At 39.5% G+C, this 19,361-nt stretch overlaps 2 protein-coding genes across 9 annotated transcripts in view; both read right to left on the reverse strand.

Annotated features, from left to right (window-relative positions):
- The window catches only part of adgb (androglobin), a 111,593-nt gene extending 103,976 nt beyond the window's left edge, over nucleotides 1-7,617 (reverse strand). For 6 of the 8 annotated variants that reach the window (XM_062977688.1, XM_062977671.1, XM_008122981.3 and 3 more), the window contains exon 1: nucleotides 7,449-7,615. In XM_062977688.1, the coding sequence (XP_062833758.1) occupies nucleotides 7,449-7,522 (74 nt within the window). In that variant the 5' untranslated portion in view covers nucleotides 7,523-7,615. Of the gene's footprint in view, nucleotides 1-7,448 lie in introns of all 8 variants that reach the window. The other 2 variants (XM_062977689.1, XM_062977691.1) reach the window with 2 other exon arrangements.
- A 3,301-nt stretch (nucleotides 7,618-10,918) lies between these two features.
- The window catches only part of rab32 (RAB32, member RAS oncogene family), a 36,870-nt gene continuing 28,427 nt past the window's right edge, over nucleotides 10,919-19,361 (reverse strand). Inside the window, exons 2-3 of the mRNA XM_003215750.4 lie at nucleotides 18,027-18,304; nucleotides 10,919-14,307 (exon numbers count right to left, since the gene is read on the reverse strand). Of these exons, the coding sequence (XP_003215798.2) occupies nucleotides 14,158-14,307; nucleotides 18,027-18,304 (428 nt within the window). The 3' untranslated portion in view covers nucleotides 10,919-14,157. The remainder of the gene's footprint in view (nucleotides 14,308-18,026; nucleotides 18,305-19,361) is intronic.

Genomic DNA, 19,361 nt, shown 5'->3' on the forward strand with positions numbered 1-19,361 from the left:
TTTCAGCTAATTTGTCACTTCGATTTTCACCTCATTGTCATCTGAAAAGCGTTTTCCACCCAGGCAGAACAGATTATAGTCACTGGGTGCGAGATCACGGCTATAAGAGGAGTGGTATAAAATATCCCAAACAAATGAAGCCAAACCTGGATGGAAAAGGTCCCACTCACCAATCAAAAGGGGACTGGTGGAGTGGGTAAGGGAAGTGATCAATGTCTCTTTGCATCAAGGCAAAATCCCAGCATGCCTGAAGCGGGCAGTGGTAAGACCTTTTCTTAAAGAAACCTTCCCCAGATCTTACTGTCCTTGACAACTATAGACTAGTCTCCAATCTTCCATTTCAGAGAAATCTTCTGGAATGTCTGTTGGCCAGTCAAATACAGGGGCTTTCTGAATGTCACAGATTATCTAGATCCATTTCAATTTGGTTTCAGATCTAGTTATGGGACAGAGATAGCCTTGGTCACCTTGATGGATTACCTAGATGGGGAACTGGACAGGGAGAGCGTGTCCCTGTTTCTACTGGACCTAGAAACATAGAGTTGGAAGAGACCTTATAGGCCATCCAGTCCAGTCCTGCCAAGAAGCAGGAAATCACATTCAAAGCACCCCCGGCAGATGGCCATCCAGCCTCTGCTTAAAAGCCTCCAAAGAAGGAGCCTCTACCACACTCCAGGGCAGGGAGTTCCATGCCAAGCAGCTCTCACAGTGAGGAAGTTCTTCCTAATGTTCAGGTGGAATGTCCTTTCCTGTAGTTTAAATTGCTCCATGTCCTAGTCTCCAGGGGAGAAGAAAACACGCTTGCACCCTCCTTCCTATGACTTCCCCTCACATAGTTATACATGGCTATCATGTCTCCTCTCAGCCTTCTCTTCTGCAGGCTAAACATGACCAGCTCTTTAAGCCTCTCCTCATAGGACTTGTTCTCCAGACCCTTGATCATTTTAGTCGCCCTCCTCTGGACATTCCAGCTTGTCAACATCTCCCTTTAATTGCGGTGCCCAGAATTGGACACAGTATTTCAGGTATGGTCTGACCAAGGCAGAATAGAGGGTTAGCAAGAGTTCCCTGGATCTAGATACTAGACTTCTATTTATGCAGGCCAAAATCTCATTAGCTTTTTTTGCCACCACATCACATTGGACTTCATTTTGTTAGTTTCGGCCCATCTCTCTAATCTGTTAAGATCGTTTTGAATTCTGCTCCTGTCTTCTGAAGTGTTAGCTATCCCTCCCAGTTTGGTGTTGTCTGCAAACTTGATGACCATGCCTTCTAATCCTTCATCTAAGTCATTAATAAAGATGTTAAACAGAACTGGGCCCAGGAAGAAACCCTGCGGCACTCCACTCGTCACTTCTTTCCAGGATGAAGAGGAAGCATTGGGAAGAATCACCCTTTAGATTTGTTCACTTAATCCATTACAGATCCACTAACCGTAGATTTTCCTAGCCCACATTTGACTAGTTTGTTTGCCAGAAGGTCATAAGGGACCTTGTCAAAGGCCTTACTGAAATCCAGATATGCTACATCTACAGTATTCCCTGTATCTACCCAGCTCGCAACTCCACCAAAAAAAAGAGATGAGATTAGTCTGGCATGACTTGTTTTTGATAAATCCGTGTTGACTATTAGCAATGACCGCATTCCTTTTTAAGTGTTTGCAGACCACTTCCTTAGCAATCTTTTCCAGAATCTTGCCTGGTACCAACGTGGGGCTGACCGGGTCATCCTTTTTTCCATTCTTCAAGATAGGGACCACCGTTGCCATCCTCCAATCTGCTGGGACTTCTCCTGTTCTCCACGAACTTTCAAACATTATTGCCAGTGGTTCCAAAATAACTTCCGCTATTTTCTTCAATACTCTTGGATGTAGTTCAACTGGCCCTGGAGACTTGAATTCATTTAGAGCAGCCAGGTGTTCCCGGACAACTTGTTTCTCTATTTGGGATTGGATTTCCCCTAATCCTTTGTCCACTCCATGTTGCTGAGGTTGAGGATGGCTTTCTTTTTGTGAGAAGACTGAAGCAAAGAATGCATTAAATAGTTCTGCCTTTTCCCTATCCCGTCAGCATTACCCCATCTTCTCCTCGCCTCCTTGCTCTTCCTTTTCCTACCAATGTAAGCAAAGAAGCACTTCTGTATTGTTTTTAATGTCTCTGGCAAGCCTGAGCTCATTTTGTGCTTTAGCCTTGCGAACCTTTTTCCTACAGGAGTTGGTTATTCGTTTGAATTCTTCTTTGGTGATTTTTCCTCTTTTCCACTTCTTGTGCATCTCTTTTTAGTCTTAGCCCAGTTACAAGTTCTCTGGACATCCATTCTGGCCTCTTTGCACTTGTCTATTTTTTTTTCTTTGTTGGCACTGTTTGCACTTGTATTGGTGTCCATGGAATGCCGCTCAGTATTTCCTTCATTTTTTGGAAGTCAGCTCTCTTAAAGTCCAGAATGCGGGTTTGACTTGTCTTAGTTTTGGCCTTTCTTTGTATCGCAAACTGCAAGAGCACATGGTCGCTTGCCCCTAAAGATCCAACCACTTCAACTGCATTGATCAGGCCCTCCATGTTTGTTAGGATGAGATAGAGAATAGTCGATCCCCTTCTACCTTCTAGACCATAAAATTGTCAGCAAGGCAAGAGAGGAATTTGTTGGACTTTTTACTCTTGGCCGAGTTTGTTTTCCAGCAGAAATTAGGATAGTTGAAATTGCCCATGACTACTATATCTCTTCTTTGTGCCTGTTTGCTCAACTGCTGACAGAAGACTTCATCGAGTTCTTTATCATGGCTCGGAGGTCTGCAGTAGACACACAGGATGAGATCTTTTTGAGTCCTGGTTCCCTTGATTCTTATCCAGATGCTTTCAAGCTTGTTTCCCGGATTGCAGTCTTGCATCTCTTCTGCAACATAACGGTTTTGACATATAAGGCTACTTCCCCTCGTCTCCCCTTTGTTCTGTTTCTGTGAAAGAGGTTATAGCACTCAATGGCTACATTCCAGTGATGGGAGTCATCCCACTAGGTTTCAGTTATGCCTATGACATCAGAAATGTGGTGTTGTGCTAAACGTTGGGGGTTCATCTTGTTTATTTCACATGCTCTGTGCATTAGTGTAAAGACATGTAAACGCCCGGGACCTTCCCCTGAGCTGTTTATTTGGGATTATTGTGCTCTCAGTACTTGGTCCTTGTTGTGTTGGTCGAAAAAGCCAAATCATTCCTCCTGACACCATTTTCTGAGCCAGTTATTGACCTGTACTATTTTTCTGGCCCTTGTAGGGCCGTGTCTTACAATAGGGAAGAGGGAGGAGGCTTTTGATACCATCAATTACAATATTCTTCTGGGCCACCTTGCTGAGATGGGACTTGAAAGCGTTGTCTTAACAGTGGCTCCGTTCCTTCGTGGAGAAGCAAACCCAAAGAGGGGGAGGGACTCCATTGGCCTGTGGGGTCCCTCAGGGCTCGATCTTAACCCATATGCTATTTAACATCTATATGAAACCGCTGGGAGAGGTCATCCAGAGTTGTTGAAGTGCAGTGCCACCTGTACGCAACTGATGTTCAGCTTTATTACTCCTTTCCACCTAGAACCAAGGAAGCTGTCCTGGTCCTAAGCCAGTGTCTCTAATCAGTAGTTTACTGGATGAAACTCAATTCAAATAAGACAGAGTTACTCCTGGTCAGTCAGAAGGCAGACCAGGGAACAGTGGTTCAGTTTGTGCTAGATCAAGTTACACTGAAGAAACAGGTTCGCAGTTTGGAGATATTTCTGAACCCGGTGTGGCACCTGGAGGTTTCTACAGTGGCTGGGAGTGCCTTTGAACATTGAAAAGTTGTGCCATGGCAGTACATGCCTTATTTAGTACATCCTTTTTAGATTACTGTAACACAGTCTACATGGGGCTGTCTTTGAAAAGTGGCTGGTCCCAAGACCTGTGATCAGATTAATTAACTCTCGACTCTAGAACTCCTTGCCAAGGGAAGCCAGATTAGCTAACTTCCTGGTGTCCTTCTGGCAATAGGCTGAAAATGTTTTTTTCAGGCAGACTTTTAAAGAAGAAAGGTTTTATGACCAAATCATGGGAGTGCTGTATAGTGTTTTATGTATTTTAAAAGGTGTCTGGTAATTTTAGCTACAGTATTTATTTGAATAGTTCTATGTTTAATTCCACTGTAGTGCAGAGCACTTGATGAACCAACCTGGACACAGTATATTATTTGAGAACACAGAAATGCTTGACCACTCCAACAACTATCATGTCAGACTACACAGAGAAGCCACTGAAATTCACAAGCATGTGGACAACTTCAATAGACAGGAGGAAACCATGAAAATGAACAAAGTTTGGCTACCAGTATTAAAAAAACTCAAAAATCAGAACAGTAGATGGGAAGCAACACTCTGAAGGCAGAGGAGCTCCAGGGACGGCTAATGATTCTGAACAAAGGATGCCCCCCAGGCAAGAGACAAACCTTTCCAATGCTAATTAAGGTGATTAAGGTGATATTAATTCAGGGCTCCCCCCTACCCAATGTGACCTTAAATGAATCTATTGCACTTTATCTATTTAAAAATTTGTAACTCATAATGTGCACCTTGCTTATCCACTATTGCAACCTCATTGTTTTTTATTCGATGTTTTAATACCGCGTTGTGTTTTTTCAGTTGCTGTGTATATATTATTATTGGTTTTTGTTATTGTTCTTTGATGTTTCATATTTTATTTTATCATTATTTTGTATCTGATTTGGCTGTAAGCTGCCCCGAGTCCCCTTTGGGGGAGATGAAGGCGGGATATAAATAAACATATTATTATTATTGACACAACGACGTTGTATGACACAGCAAAAAGATAGATATGATGGGTTTCGTTTCACAAAATCACAAGTCGAACACTTCCCAAGTGTCTAGGACTGTGTGATGTATTTTCGGATGATGCGTGCAGATCCCAGCAGGGTGGCTTTTTGCAGTTGGCAGATCGTGATTTTGGCAATGTCTATTGTTTCCAAATGCCGGCTGAGATCTTTCGGCACGGCACGGAACATATTATTATTATTATTATTATTATTATTATTATTATTATTATTATTATTATTATCTGCAGCATTCACGCTGGCTTCCAACTGACAAAGAACTCTTCTCACACCCTGGACTCTCCACAGATATATATTAACCTTCCTTGCCTAGTTTCTCCATGCCTCACAACCTCTGGGGATGCCTGCCATAGATGTGGGCAAAACGTCAGGAGAGACTACTTCTAGAACATGGTCATACAGCTCGGAATACATACAACAACCCTGTGATCCAGGCCATGAAAGCCTTCGACAACACATTAATTTAACAGTGTAGATCAGTGGTTCTCAACCTGAAGGTCCCCAGGTGTTTTGGCCTACAATTTCCAGAAATCCCAGCCTGTTTACCTGCTGTTAGGATTTCTAGGAGTTGAAGGCCAAAATATCTGAGGACTCACTGGTTGAGAACGACTGGTGTAGATGGACCCCTGATTGTGGAATTCTCTGCCCGCCAAGATTAGGCAAGCCACCACACTAGCAGCCTTCAAGAAAGACTTGAAAACATGGCTCTTTCGCTGCGCTTTTGGAGAGTAACCATTTTATATTTCTTTTCCGTTGCTCCCTCTAATATCTATCCTCCAGAATACCCCACTCCCTTATGACCCTGTTCGCTGTGGTTTTTTTATTTTTTAGGTCTTTTTCACCCCGAGTTTTAACTTAATGTTCATGTGGTCTGCCCTTGTTTTCATTGTCTCCTTGTTTTATTTTGTAATGGATATTATTTACTGTATTGCTTATTGTACTGTGCTGTGCAGTTTTTTTATATGCTGTTTACATTGTATTGTTTTGGGCATGGCCCCATGTAAGCCGCCCCGAGTCCCCGTTGGGGAAATGGTGGCGGGATATAAATAAAGTTATTATTATTATTATTATTATTATTATTATTATTATTATTATGGACCCCTGAGATGTTGGCCGTCTTTCATTCATGTGTATGTGTCAACAAGTCCTGTCAACCCATTAATTTCAAAGCGCTTTCATGGGATTTTCTTCGCAAGGTTGCCTTGCCTACATTAAATACAACCTACAGCATCTGGAAATCTAACCAGGACTAACCAGGGCCGACCCTATTTAGCTTCCAAAATCAGATAGAATCTGATGCAGTGATTCTTCAGTTGTTTTAGATCAGTGTGGTCCAACCTTTAGTAACCCAAGGGCCACTCAAACTTTAGTATAGGAATGTGAGGACCAGAGACATTCCAGAAAGAAAAGGAATTACGTACATAATTATATTCAATGTACATAATTAAAATATTAATATTTTACATAATTAAAATATTTTTCCAGTAAGAAAGGCAAGGGCAAAACAAAAATTAATTGGTGGGCTGCGGGCGGCCCACAGGCTGCAGGTTGAACCACACTGTTTTAGATATTAACTCCCAGAAGCCGTGTCCAGCGGCCAGGGGTTTTGGAAGTTGGAAGTCTCAAAGGCATGAAAGGGCAATGCTTGGGAACCCTGTTTACAGTGTTTTAAGTTGAGTTAACAACAAAACTCGAAAGCAATGGAAAACAGGCATATTAAGTATTGATTGGAAATGGGTGGGAAATGAGGCAAGATTGTGCATGCTTATTATAGTCATCTAGTGTCTACCCTAAGGGAGCCCCGGTGGCGAAGTGTGTTAAAGCACTGAGCTGAACTACCAGACCGAAAGGTCCCAGGTTCAAAACCCGGGAGCGGCGTGAGCGGTCGCTGTTAGCTCCAGCTTCTGCCAACCTAGCAGTTCGAAAACATGCCAATGTGAGTAGATCAATAGGTTCCGCTTCGGCGGGAAATCCGAAAATGACGGCGCTCCATGCAGTCATGCTGGCCACATGACCTTGGAGGTGTCTACGGACAACGCCGGCTCTTTGGCTTAGAAATGGAGATGAGCACCAACCTCCAGAGTCAGACATGACTGGACTTAACGTCAGGGGAAACCTTTACCTTTACCTAGTGTCTACATTACCACATAATGCTGCCTAAAACTGCATTGTATGATCAGTGTAGTCTTATATAAAGCAGTTTACGAACGCTGAGCTGCATTAGATGAGGCATGGGCAACCTGGGCCCTCCAGGTGTTTTGGACTTCATCTCTCACCATTCCTAATAGCCTCAGGCTTAAGCGGCTGAGGGAGAAAAAGAAAGGGCCTGAGACTGTTAGGAATGGTGAGAGTTGAAGTCCAAAACACCTGGAAGGCCCAAGTTTGCTTATGCCTGGTCTACACTGACCATATAATCCAGTTTATATGGAAGTTTAGATGGGGCCTATAGCCTGCAATCAGTTCTGTGATGGTGCTTCTTCGTCTTCCCTTGCAGTGTGACTTCCTTTGTTTCCGCCAAGTGGGAAGAGGTGGGAAGCGGAAAGGAGGCCAAGAAAGTCCATTAGCGGTTTAACAAACCCTTACTCTTTAGTCAGGAGGCCTCCCTGGAGGATATTGTTGGGCCGCAGCACGTCTTTCCTCTTGCCGAACTTGGACATCGCGGCTGCGTCCTCACAGGATGGGCTTCGCGCCTCTTCCGGCTCCTCAGCGTTTGCCCCGTTGCTAGGCGACACTCCGCGTGACCGTAGAGATAGAAGAGTTTAGAGTGCCATCAGGAAAGCACTTCCGATAAGTAGAGCTATGAAAGGTTACTTTAGTAGAATTGCACCGACTTCTTTCATCAGAGGCATGATAACAAGGGAAGGAAGCATATTATTTGAGAACACAGAAATGTTGGACCACTCTAACAACCACCATGTCAGACTACGCAGGGAAGTCATTGAAATCCACAAGCATGTGGACAATTTCAACAGAAAGGAGGAAACGATAAAAAATGAACAAAATCTGGCTACCATTATTTAAAAAACCTCTAAAATCAGGACAGTAAATAAACAACAGCACTTAGAAAACAGGGTAATTCCAGACAGAAAACAATCAGGGCCAGCTAACACCTCCCAACAAAGGATTTCCCCAGGCAGTAAGCAGCCAGTCCTTGACTTTGCAAGGCCATCCAATGCTAATCAAGCTGGCCAATTGCTACATTCATATTTGCCTCAGACAGACAAGCCTGGACTTTCCACAGATATATAAACCCCACCTAGATTCCAACAGACTTCACAACCTCTGAGGATTCCTGCCATAGATGCAGGCGAAACGTCAGGAGAGAATGCTTCTGGAACATGGAAAACTCACAGCAACCCTGCACTGACTTCTTTCATCAGAGGCATGACAACAAGGGAAGAGAGAATAGCCATTCTGTGCCAAGTAGCCATGGCATCCACACTGTAGAATCCAGCTTGACACTACTTTTATCTAACATAGCTCAGTGTTCTGGGATCCTGGGATTTGTAGTTTTGGAAAGCATTCAGCCTGCTCTGCCAAAGAGAGCTGGTGCCTCAGCAAACTATAACTCCCAGGATCCCATAGTATCGCATCCATGCAGTGGTGTCAAAACTGCATTGATTCCATCTACATGCCACTTCTCTTAATTTTTTTTAAAGTGACGGATTTAGTTGCAAACCCCTGTTCTCTATTCTAAAGCACTTTTTTTTTCTTTTCAAGAAGCTGTGTACCTCCATCTGGATAGCTATGAGTTTTCTGGGCTGTATGGAAGAAACAATCAGGGCCTGCTAACAACTTCCAACAAAATATTCCCCCAGGCAGGAATTAACCAGGCTTTAAAGCTGCAAGGCCATTCAAGGCTAATGAAGGTGGCCAATTACAACCTTCACACCTGCCTCCAACAGACAAGAGTTCTTTCTCCCACCCTGGACCTTCCACAGATATATAAACCTCCCTTGCCTAGTTTCCATGCCTGCCAAAGATGTGGGTGAAACGTCAGGAGAGAATGCTTCTTGAACATGGCCATACAGCCCGGGAAACTCACAGCAACCCAGTGATTCTGGCCATGAAAGCCTTTGACAACATAATTCCATCTGCTCAGTTATGATGGTTTCATATCTTTGCATTAACAAATTCAGTAATAATAATTTTAGTGTATGTGCTGACCTCTTACCTTTTGTTAATTGTTACTACGTGGGATCCTATCTATATGCTTTTAAAATTATTTTTAATTGCATGTTTTAAAAATTATTAATATCATTGAACTGGCTTAAGAAAATTAGCCCAATCCCTACTTTTGCAGTTCAAAATGTCAGAAAAAACGATAGTATTGTTTTCTGTACCTGATGTTTATAGCATCAAGATATTCATAATGAAATAGTTACAATTTGTTCAGGAAACTGATAGGGCCGTAAACTGGATAATTTTAAAAGTATTATCAAAATTAGAGAAAAGTATTTATTGACACCATAATTACCAAATTGAAACAAACCTTTTTTTCATGGCTCCTGAACCGCATGGATTTTATTACACAAAGGCACCATTTGTATTACCACTGACCCAAAGAATGCATTTTTTAAAAATAATCTTTTTATCTGTAATGATTGGAAGCAAGAAAGGGAGGATGACAATCCCACCTCCATGGCATCTTTCTTTGCTGTGATGGCAGCACAGAAGCAGCAAAGGGATCATGGCACAGGTAAGTCCTAGGACCATGGCACAATAAGGGGCTATTGATAGGTTTCGCCCATGGCTAACAAGAGATGGCTTTGTTGTGGGGAGGTGGCGGCCAGCAATGGGTACTAGACAATGTTATTCAGTTGGAACCATCACTAAAGATTGTGGCCCTGCTTCTATGCCAGAATAAAGGATTGTCAGATATGAAGGATTGTGGTGGTGTAGAATGAGGGCTGTTGCAGCAAGGTCATGCCAAAATATGCAGGGTCCTGATCAGGGAAAACATCCATAGTATGAAGCATAGCTCTTGTTGATGGGATAAAGTGTGGTTCTCTACAGTTGTGCATTTTAATTCAAAAGAATATTTGTTCCAAAATGTCATTAAGAGATAGGGTCATTATGTGAAAAAAATTGGCTACAGAAAAAAAAAAAGGAGCTCCCAGTGTCACAGCGGATTAAACCACTGAGCTGCTGAACTTGCTGACCGAAAAGTTGGCAGATCGAATCCGGGAAGCAGGGTGGGCTCCTGCTATTAGCCCCAGCTTCTGTCAACCTAGCAGTTAAAGAAAAGCAAATGTGAGTAGATAAATAGGTACCGCTCTAGTGGGAAAGTATCGGCCCTCCATGCAGCCATGCTAGCCACATGCTCTTGGAGGAATCTACGGACAACGCCAGCTTTTTGCCATAGAAATGGAGTTGAGTACCAACCCCCAAAGTCGGACATGACTAGACTTAATGTCAGGGGAAAACCTTTACCCTTTCCCTTTACCTACAGAAAAGAAATAATTACAAAAATATATAAAAAGCTCCTGGACTGGTCAACAGAAGAAGAGCAAATTAAGGATTGCATGGTCAAATGGGCAGCAAATATAGGGCAAACAATAAGACTGGAAGAGTGGGAAAAAATGGAATAAAAAATTAAAATATACATATTCATACGACTTGAAGGGAAAACTAATACAAGATGATGTACCAATAGTATTTAACAACACCTCAAGAACTTTCAAAATATTATCAAAATACTGCAGACAAATGTTGGAAGTGTGAAGAGAGTACTGGGACATTTTACTATATGTGGTGTTCATGTAAGAAAGTAAAAAATACTGGAAGGAAATATATAATAAAAATATTAAATATTTGTTTTCAATTTAAACCTGAGTACTTTCTACTTGGAATTATAGACTTCAAAATAGAGAAAAATGAGGATAAATTACTCCATTATTTAACAACAGCGGCCAGAATAACATATGCCCCAAAACGGAAATTAAATGATTTACCAACAACGGAACAATGGATACTAAAAGTGATTGATATAATGAAAATGGACATACTAACAGAGGCAATTATTCAAGATATACAGCAAAAAATAAAACAGATTGGTTTTTAATTATCCATTTTATTAAAGAAAAAATGAATTGGTTAGAAGAAATTATCTATTGAAGTAAAACATAGAAAATGAGATATGAAGAGGGAATAGCGATACAACAAAATTAGAGAACACAACAAAGAGGAATATCCATGGGAAGTTAATCCTATATTTTGTCTGTTTTTTTAAAAAAATATATTCTTTTCTTTTTCTCTTTCTTCTTTTTCCGCTTTTCCTTCTTATCAATTCTTTCTCAGGAGAGAACCTTTTTGAAAACTAAAGTGCCCCCTTTCAGTAGGAATGCAATGGAGGATAAAGCTCCAAATTTTCATGTGGTCCCTTAACCTCCCAGAGATTTACTTCTGGTATACACAGAGGTGTGCATACCCGATGTGTTTGATATGGTCCTTCTGTGACCAAGATATCAATGTTTCAAGTCACTTCTGCTGAGTCAAGTTAGTGGTTTTGAAATTAAAAAGTATACAGACAACGGGGCTGACGTTGCTTTCATTTTTCCCCAGCAGTGACATGAAAGGACAAAAAGCTGTGCAGATCATTAAACCTCTCATTGTATGCTACCAATGGCTCTGCTGTTTGAACTTCACCGATCATTGGAAACACAGTTTAAGTTAAACTGCAAGTAGAAGGAAATTATTTTAAAACGGAAATTTAGATTAAATTGAATGCTGCTACTTAATCCTTTTTACACCACAGACAGACAAAGCCAGGTGCTAATTAAGGGCAGTACTGTATACTGTAAATTTAATTGTCTCATGTAACACTACTTTGAACAAATCCTCTGTAGCCACATAGAAGAGTCCATTAATAGAAACTGATTTTGAGCAAGCACAATAGCCCCAGTCTTGGGGACAAAGTAATCTTCCTTTCAATGACCATTAATACTATTTTCATAACTCTACCCATTAGGATACTGAACTTCTGAATGCTCAAGTATTTTAAAATTCTTAAAACTATCAGGTGGTTATCAGAAAATTCTTAAAATAATCAGGTGATTATATCATTGTTATCAGAAAACACATGACACTCTCAATTGACAAACTTGTTTAGATTTCGAGGACTTTCAGTTGGAAAAAAATAAACAGTAGTTTATAGTCAACAAAAGTTAACAATATGAGGAGAGTTAGAGAGGCAATCGTTGTCTTAAGATAGATTTATACTTTCTACTGAAAACAGAATGTATTGACAAATGTGGAAAATCTCATTTTTCTTGTAAATTGATGTAGCATCAGTTAGCCAAGTATCAATGTGATGTTCCTTGCTTCATTTGGCAATATATGAGGCTGTAATGTACGTAGATACAGATATTCACTGCCTTGAGATCTGTTGTCTTAAGTAGTTCACTGGAAACTCAATGAAGATCTCTTTATGTAGGAAGCCTCTTCATATTCCTGTAATGACTACATTTAATTTTCAAATATTAAGTTGAAGGGTGTGTGCATTTTTTCTGAATTAAAATTAGACTACACATTTTCTGTCTTTTCACAGTGTCTATATTTATTTTCTTTTATAAAGCACAGAGTTTGATTTTTATTTAAAACAAAAACAAAAACACCAGGAGTTACTTGAGTTCAATGTAGTTTCCACTTAATGTGTTCCAGTGGCATTTAATACTTAATATTTAAATAAAAAGGTAAACGAGAATGGTAGAAATTTGGCAAATCTCAATTAAAAAGTGCTGGATTTTTTTGGAACTTTAACAAAGGTAGTGAAGGCCTGGAATAAAAAACTAGCACAATAACATGTGGTCTTTGGAATTTCTTTTTAAGTGACGAAGTGCCAAAATGTGTCATATAAAATCTCTAGATCTTTACACTTTTTTTAAAAAAGAACACATACACTTGAATGACATTATACCTATTACGAGGCACATAAAATCTATCTGATACTGAGTTTAAATCTGTAGAAATTTGGGCCAACATATTTCAAGATATGTAGCAGCTGACAAACTATGACAAACTAGTATAACGTGAAGAGGACATAAAACTTTACTAAAACAGGTATAACAACATCACGAGGTGAATGAAGGTATTTCTCAGAAGCGTTTCCTCCATACCTCTACAAAAACCATCAGAAACAATCCATAGATTTTTTTTTCCAAAATACATACTGCACATCATTTTCATAGTTTTATATTCATATTTCATATTTTTACAACCTTAAGGCTTCTAACAATAAACCCAGAATGATATTTCAATATTGTTCTGGTGGTGAATAAAAATGTGATACCCTTATCAACTCTGAAGTGCTGTACTAAAAAGTGGCAAGATACACGTCTTCCAGAAGCACCATAATTAAGAAAAGGACTTTACCAACACCACAATTGATGAATTATAGGAAAGGCCCAGAATATTTTGCATTGCAGTTTGGTTTCATAAAACAATGAGATAGTTTAATTAAGGCCATTAGTTAGCTTTGAACCAACAATGTTAGAACTTTTTGAGCAATGATTGTATTTATGTGAAAAAAGGCAGCTTGTCTTTACCATTTAATGGGGTATATGGTATTGCTTGATGTATACAGAAATATTAAAGTGTTCACTATTTCCATTGTCAAAATGTGAGAATCAGATATGGATTGTTACTCATATGCCAGATGGACTTTCCTAATACTCTTAACAGATTGACTTGGTATAAAAGTTCATGTTCTTATTTTCCAAGCAACTGACTCTTACAAAGTTTAAAAGGCACTGTAAAATAGGGAGTAGCTTCCATTACTTAATATCAATCCTAGAAAGGCTTATGTGGGTTGCCAGGTGTCTCACAAAGACATTTTGTTGGTATTCCGTTATTGAACAGGGTTTTGAAAGAAGCAGAAAAGAGGCAAAAAGAAAGGTAAATTAAAAGAGAAATAAGCAACAACAAAAACAGTGCTTATCAAAATGAACTCTTCCACTCAGGATGATAATTTCTATACTGAAACTGCACTGTGAAGGGTAAAATATGGGACAGTCTTTCCTACTGACTTTTCTCCACAAATAATAGCCTTTTTGCTGGACACAAGCTTTCAGACTGTGCTACATAGTTCATAACACAGACTTGATGTACAAGGCAATTTTAAAGTCTTGCTTGACAAGAAAAAAGTGTAAACACCCTGAAGTGTCACCAACTCAAAATAAAACAATACCACCAAAGGATTGTCACGATGAAGCACCATAGCAGCTGTCCAACAAGAAGAGCAAGAACCTTGCTGGGCTCTCACATAGTGTGTCAACGCAAGATAAAAATGTAATTAACAGCACTGAAATTTACTCTCTGCCTTCAGAGTATCTGAGTCCAGCTTCAGTTTTCCCACATCATTCTCCTCATTGGGAAAGGCTTTGAGGTTTGCAAGGATGTTTTCCACCAAAAACCGAGCAGCTTCATCAATGTTGATATTATCCTGGAAAAACAAGACGATATATCAATGCTTTCTTGCACAGAAGAATTCAGATAGTCCAAAACACCACTGCTTCAACATGCAAGTATTCAACACATGTGCTGTTATGTTCATTACAGACACTTCTGTAAAATCTAAGAGCCATAAACAAAGCCTGGATATTTATGAATTATGACTGAATATCATTAGTGACTTTTTAAAAAATCCACATTGGCATTCCTAACACATAACAGGAATGAGGCTTGTTCACCAACAGCTAGAAACCCCCTGAAGCCATCTTATCACAGATGTGACTGAATATAAAAATGAGAAATAAAAGTATGGTAAATAAAACAAATCAACTCATTGGAATCAAGGCACCAGCTAAATCCAGCAAAAAGGAGTATCTTAAAAGCCAAGGGACTTCATAATAAAAATCATAGTCTTACACTGGTTTTGGTGTTGAGAGCTAGCACAGTAGAAGGATTTAAATGAACCTAGGAGATTACATTTTGAATCCTTACACAAGTGGCCTTTTAACTTTTCCCATTTGCAACCTCTTTCTGCCTAAGAAATTTTGTGACCCCTTTCCACCCAAGAAAGTTTTATGCAATCTCAAGTATATAGAATGCTGCCCTGCAGACTAGGACGCGGAACAATGGCTTCAAACTACAGGAAAGGAGATTCCACCTGAACATCAGGAAGAACTTCCTCACTGTGAGAGCTGTTCTGCAGAAGAACTCTCTCCCCCGGACTGTGGTGGAGGTTCCTTCTTTGGAGGCTTTTAAGCAGAGGCTGGATGGCCATCTGTCGGGGGTGCTTTGAATGCGATTTCCTGCTTCTTAGCGGGGGGTTGGACTGGATGGCCCATGAGGTCTCTTCCAACTCTACTATTCTATGATTATATGATCCTATGATTCTATGAATAGGTATAAAATCAAACATTTAGTAATAATGAACCATTATTTGCAAGGCTTGCTAAACAGGCTGATTTTTTTATGAACTACAGCTGAAGTACCTTCTGCAGAGTCGACTATAAACACTGCATTTTGTTGCTAGCAGATTTGTGTAAATCAGGGGTCCCCAAACTAAGGCCCGGGGGCCGGATGCGGCCCTCCAAGGTCACTTACCTGCCCCCCACTCTCAGTTTTAGACTTAGGTTTGCCCAAAGTCTGAAATGTCTTGAAGGCATACAACAGTCCTAATTAACTTGACTATCTCATTGGCCAGAAGCAGGCCCACACTTCCCATTGAAATACGGATAGGTTTATGTTGGTTAAAATTGTTTTCATTTTTAAATATTGTATTGTTCTTTTATTGTTGCTGGGTTTTTTGCACTACAAATAAGACATGTGCAGTGTGCAAAAGGAATTTATTTGTATTTTTTTTCAAATGATAATTCGGCCCCTCAAAAGTCTGAGGAACCATGAACCGGCCCTCCACTTAAAAAGTTGCTTGCTTCCTCTGAATAAATCTTGCCACCCCCCCCCCCCCCCCCATTATCATAGGGTCACCATTACTTCTGAGTTAGTTCAAGGCACACAAAAACAACTGCAACAATCAATATACAGTGCAGCAATATTATTTTAAAGTGCTTGTCAATTTGTCCATATACATTTTTATCACATACCAATATATTGAACAGCTGCTTAACAAACAAATGTTATTTTGCAGATACTGTACGTATTATCCCCCACAAGATTTTATTTTAGAACACACAAATTTTTGTATACTTTTTGAGATTTGAAAACACACATTTAGAAAAAAAAAATTACATATGCAAAGTCAAACATCACTGAAATATTTCCCTTTATGGGATTGTGAATTTAGTTGTGAGTAGTTATTTAGATTATTGTTCAAAGAAGGCAGACATGTGATTACCATTTCTTTTAAGAGTCACATGCAACTCTGCTTGTTGCCCTTTCAGATTGCAACCAAAAGAACAGTAGGACTATAAGGCTGGCTCTAGACTTCCTGAAATGTATTTAGGTGTTCTTTCTATATGACTAAACACATGAACATCAGAAATTACACAATTATGTAGCAAAAAGAAAATGTGTCATAGTAAATCAACCCTACACACAGAAGTTGCATTTATATAAAAAAAAAGTTAGATGGAAAAGTAAAATGAAGACTTGAACAGATTAATTAATTTATTATTTCCTTCGCTCTAAAGAAGATTACATTAACTTGTTTATGTTCATTTGATCATTACTACATTTTAAAACCAAATAATGAAAAATTCGCCTGACAACTATGCCAAGAAATGTGAGACCAAAATGATGTCTATATGGCAGATGTCAGAGTTAGTATTTCTCTGCTCATTGCTAACATTTCACAGTCTACTCCTGTACTCATTCAAAGCTCCACTTCTTTGCAGCCAAGCTGTTACAAAAACCACAGGAAAACACTGCAAACTGCATAAAAGCCTCATCAGATCGATAAAACTTCAGATTTGCTCACTGAATCAAGAAACTGATATGAAAACTTGTCTAGCAAACTAGAAATGATCTTAAGTTTGTACACGCAGTAACCTCCAGAGAATTCGGCTTTTTACATAACCAAAAACATATTGTCCTTTTTGATAAAATACTTTGTTATTGCTACTATTTGCCCTTAAGTCAACTTCAACTTATGATAATCCTATGAATGAAAGACCCCCAACAGCTCTGGTCATTAATTGCCTTGTTCAGTTTCTTCAATTTCAGGCCTGCAGCTTCCTTGTTTGAGTCCAATTTCTAATGTAATCATCCTCTTTTCCTACTGCCTTTCACTTTAACAGGCATCATCATCTTTTTCAACAAAGTTACATTGTCACATGATATGTTCAAGGTGTGACAGCCTCAGATAAATAATCTGGGCTTCTAATGAGAGTTCAGGCATGATGTGCTCTATGACACAATTATTTGCCTTAGTAGTATCTGTAGAACTTTCCTTCAGCACAACATTTTAAATGAGATAAAAATGAGTAGAGGAGGAGTAATGTGTCTCTGAAAAAGCGCTATTGGAAAAAATCAAGAATTTAAATGGGCATTATTACCATTCTGTTGAAACAAAGTTATAAAAGGCAAAAACTTGGCTTTTAATGGAATTGAATGCGATGTTCATAATATTTGCCACCATATTCAAATGTCAATCCACAATATGACACAATGAAGGAAATCAATAGTGAAGAGGAGTTTGGGGTCCATATTGGTACAAGCTTGTTTAAAACTGCTCCCTAATGTCGCGTAGCGAGGTAGTCCAGCAGTTCCTTAAAACTGCTTCAAACCAATTTAACCACTACAGATTAGAAATAAAGGTAAAGATTATATTTATAGGTTAGTAAGTTATTGATCCCCCCCCCCCCCGTGGTGCAGCAGGCTAAACTGCTGAGCTGCTGACCGAAAAGTTGGCGGTTTGAATCCGGGGAGCGGGGTGAGCTCCCGCTGTTAGGCTTAGCTTCTGCCAACCTAGCAGTTCGAAAACTATGTGTAGATCAATAGGTACCGCTTTTATGGCAAGGTAACAATGCTCCATGTAGTCATGGTGGCCACATGACCTAGGAGATGTCTACTGACAATGCCTGCTCTTTGGCTTAGAAATGGAGATGAGCACCATCCCCTAGAGTCAGATACAACTAGACTTAATGTCAAGGGAAACCTTTACCTTAAGTTATGCAGACTACTGAGTAACTCTGTAAACTAATATTATTTACTACAAAAGCATATTACAATAATGAGATTATTTAGAATGCTTCTTACCTTAGCAGAAGTTTCAAACCACCCAACAAAACCTCCATCTTTACAGAACTGATCCATCTGTGATGCATTTGGGCCACTGTCTTTCTTCTGGTCACATTTGTTGGCAAGGAGAACTGCAGGGATTGGGCTACCATTTGGCAGAAGCACTTTACTGTCCAAATCATGTTTCCATTTGGAAACTGCCTCAAACGTTGATCCTCTTGTAACATCGAATACTACAAAAGCACCCACAGCTTCTTTATAGTACACTCGGGTCATATTGCCAAATCGTTCTTGACCTGGAAGACAAATGAGCAGGTGTTATAGATAATACTTCTAAGCACTGGGCTCCTTAAGGCAGTGAAAGCAAAATGCTTTTGCAAAATGTTTGTCCTAATATTTTGTTTAATATTGATGATCAAGGTATAAAGGACTCTTAGTTACCTCTGGGGTTTGATTCCAGGACATACATGGACACACGCAAGCATATCAAAATCTAGAAATGCTCAAGGCCCATTATAAACAATACTGTAGTGAACTGGTATCCCTTAAATAAAATGGCAAAATCAAAATATACTTCGATTTTTCTATACGCACTTATATACTGTGGTTGGTTAAATATGTGCATGTCTTCATCAGCCAAAATATTGTGGCATTATAAAGAACTATTTTTGACATGTTGAATCTCACCTTTAAGGGTTTTCATAGGTAATAGGGAAGAAGAGAGAACTCTGTCCTAATGATAATTGATTATTCATCTCCATTGCTGTACCAACAACAGTTTACAAATCAAAAGACACTAATTATCATAATACCACTGCTTCCTAAATATCTGTGCAAAATTTGCTGCTTGGAAAAAAGGTCTAGATGTGCTGGAATTCCCATGCAACCACAAAGAACTTTCCTTCTGGGACTATATGGTGGAGAATCTTTGAGATCCACATTCAAACAATCCACCAGCCTCCCTGTAACTCCTTTGCATCCTTATAGCTCTTTGTCTGAATCAGTATGACTTCAGAATCAAATTGATTCTTTTCTTCAACTTTCAACTTCAACTTTCCTCTTATTGTTCCAAATCTGGACACCACCAAAATTTACTATCAAGCTCAACTCTACAGCAACTGAAACATACAAACCTACCTACGGATCAATCATCTAAGCAAAATTAATATTTCAGAGAAGAAATGTTTTGTAAGTGTTTATTATTCTACTAAAATATTCATGTAGCCTATTACAAAAGATTAATGTAACTGCCATTTGTGTAACAACTTATCCACAGTTCCTCAAGAATCCCAGTTCAAAAACAGGCAGGTACAATGCAAGCGCTGCTCTTCTTAGAAGCTCTGAGTCAACAAG

This window comes from Anolis carolinensis, chromosome 1 (assembly GCF_035594765.1).
Source record: "Anolis carolinensis isolate JA03-04 chromosome 1, rAnoCar3.1.pri, whole genome shotgun sequence".
Classification (NCBI taxonomy): domain Eukaryota; kingdom Metazoa; phylum Chordata; class Lepidosauria; order Squamata; family Dactyloidae; genus Anolis; species Anolis carolinensis.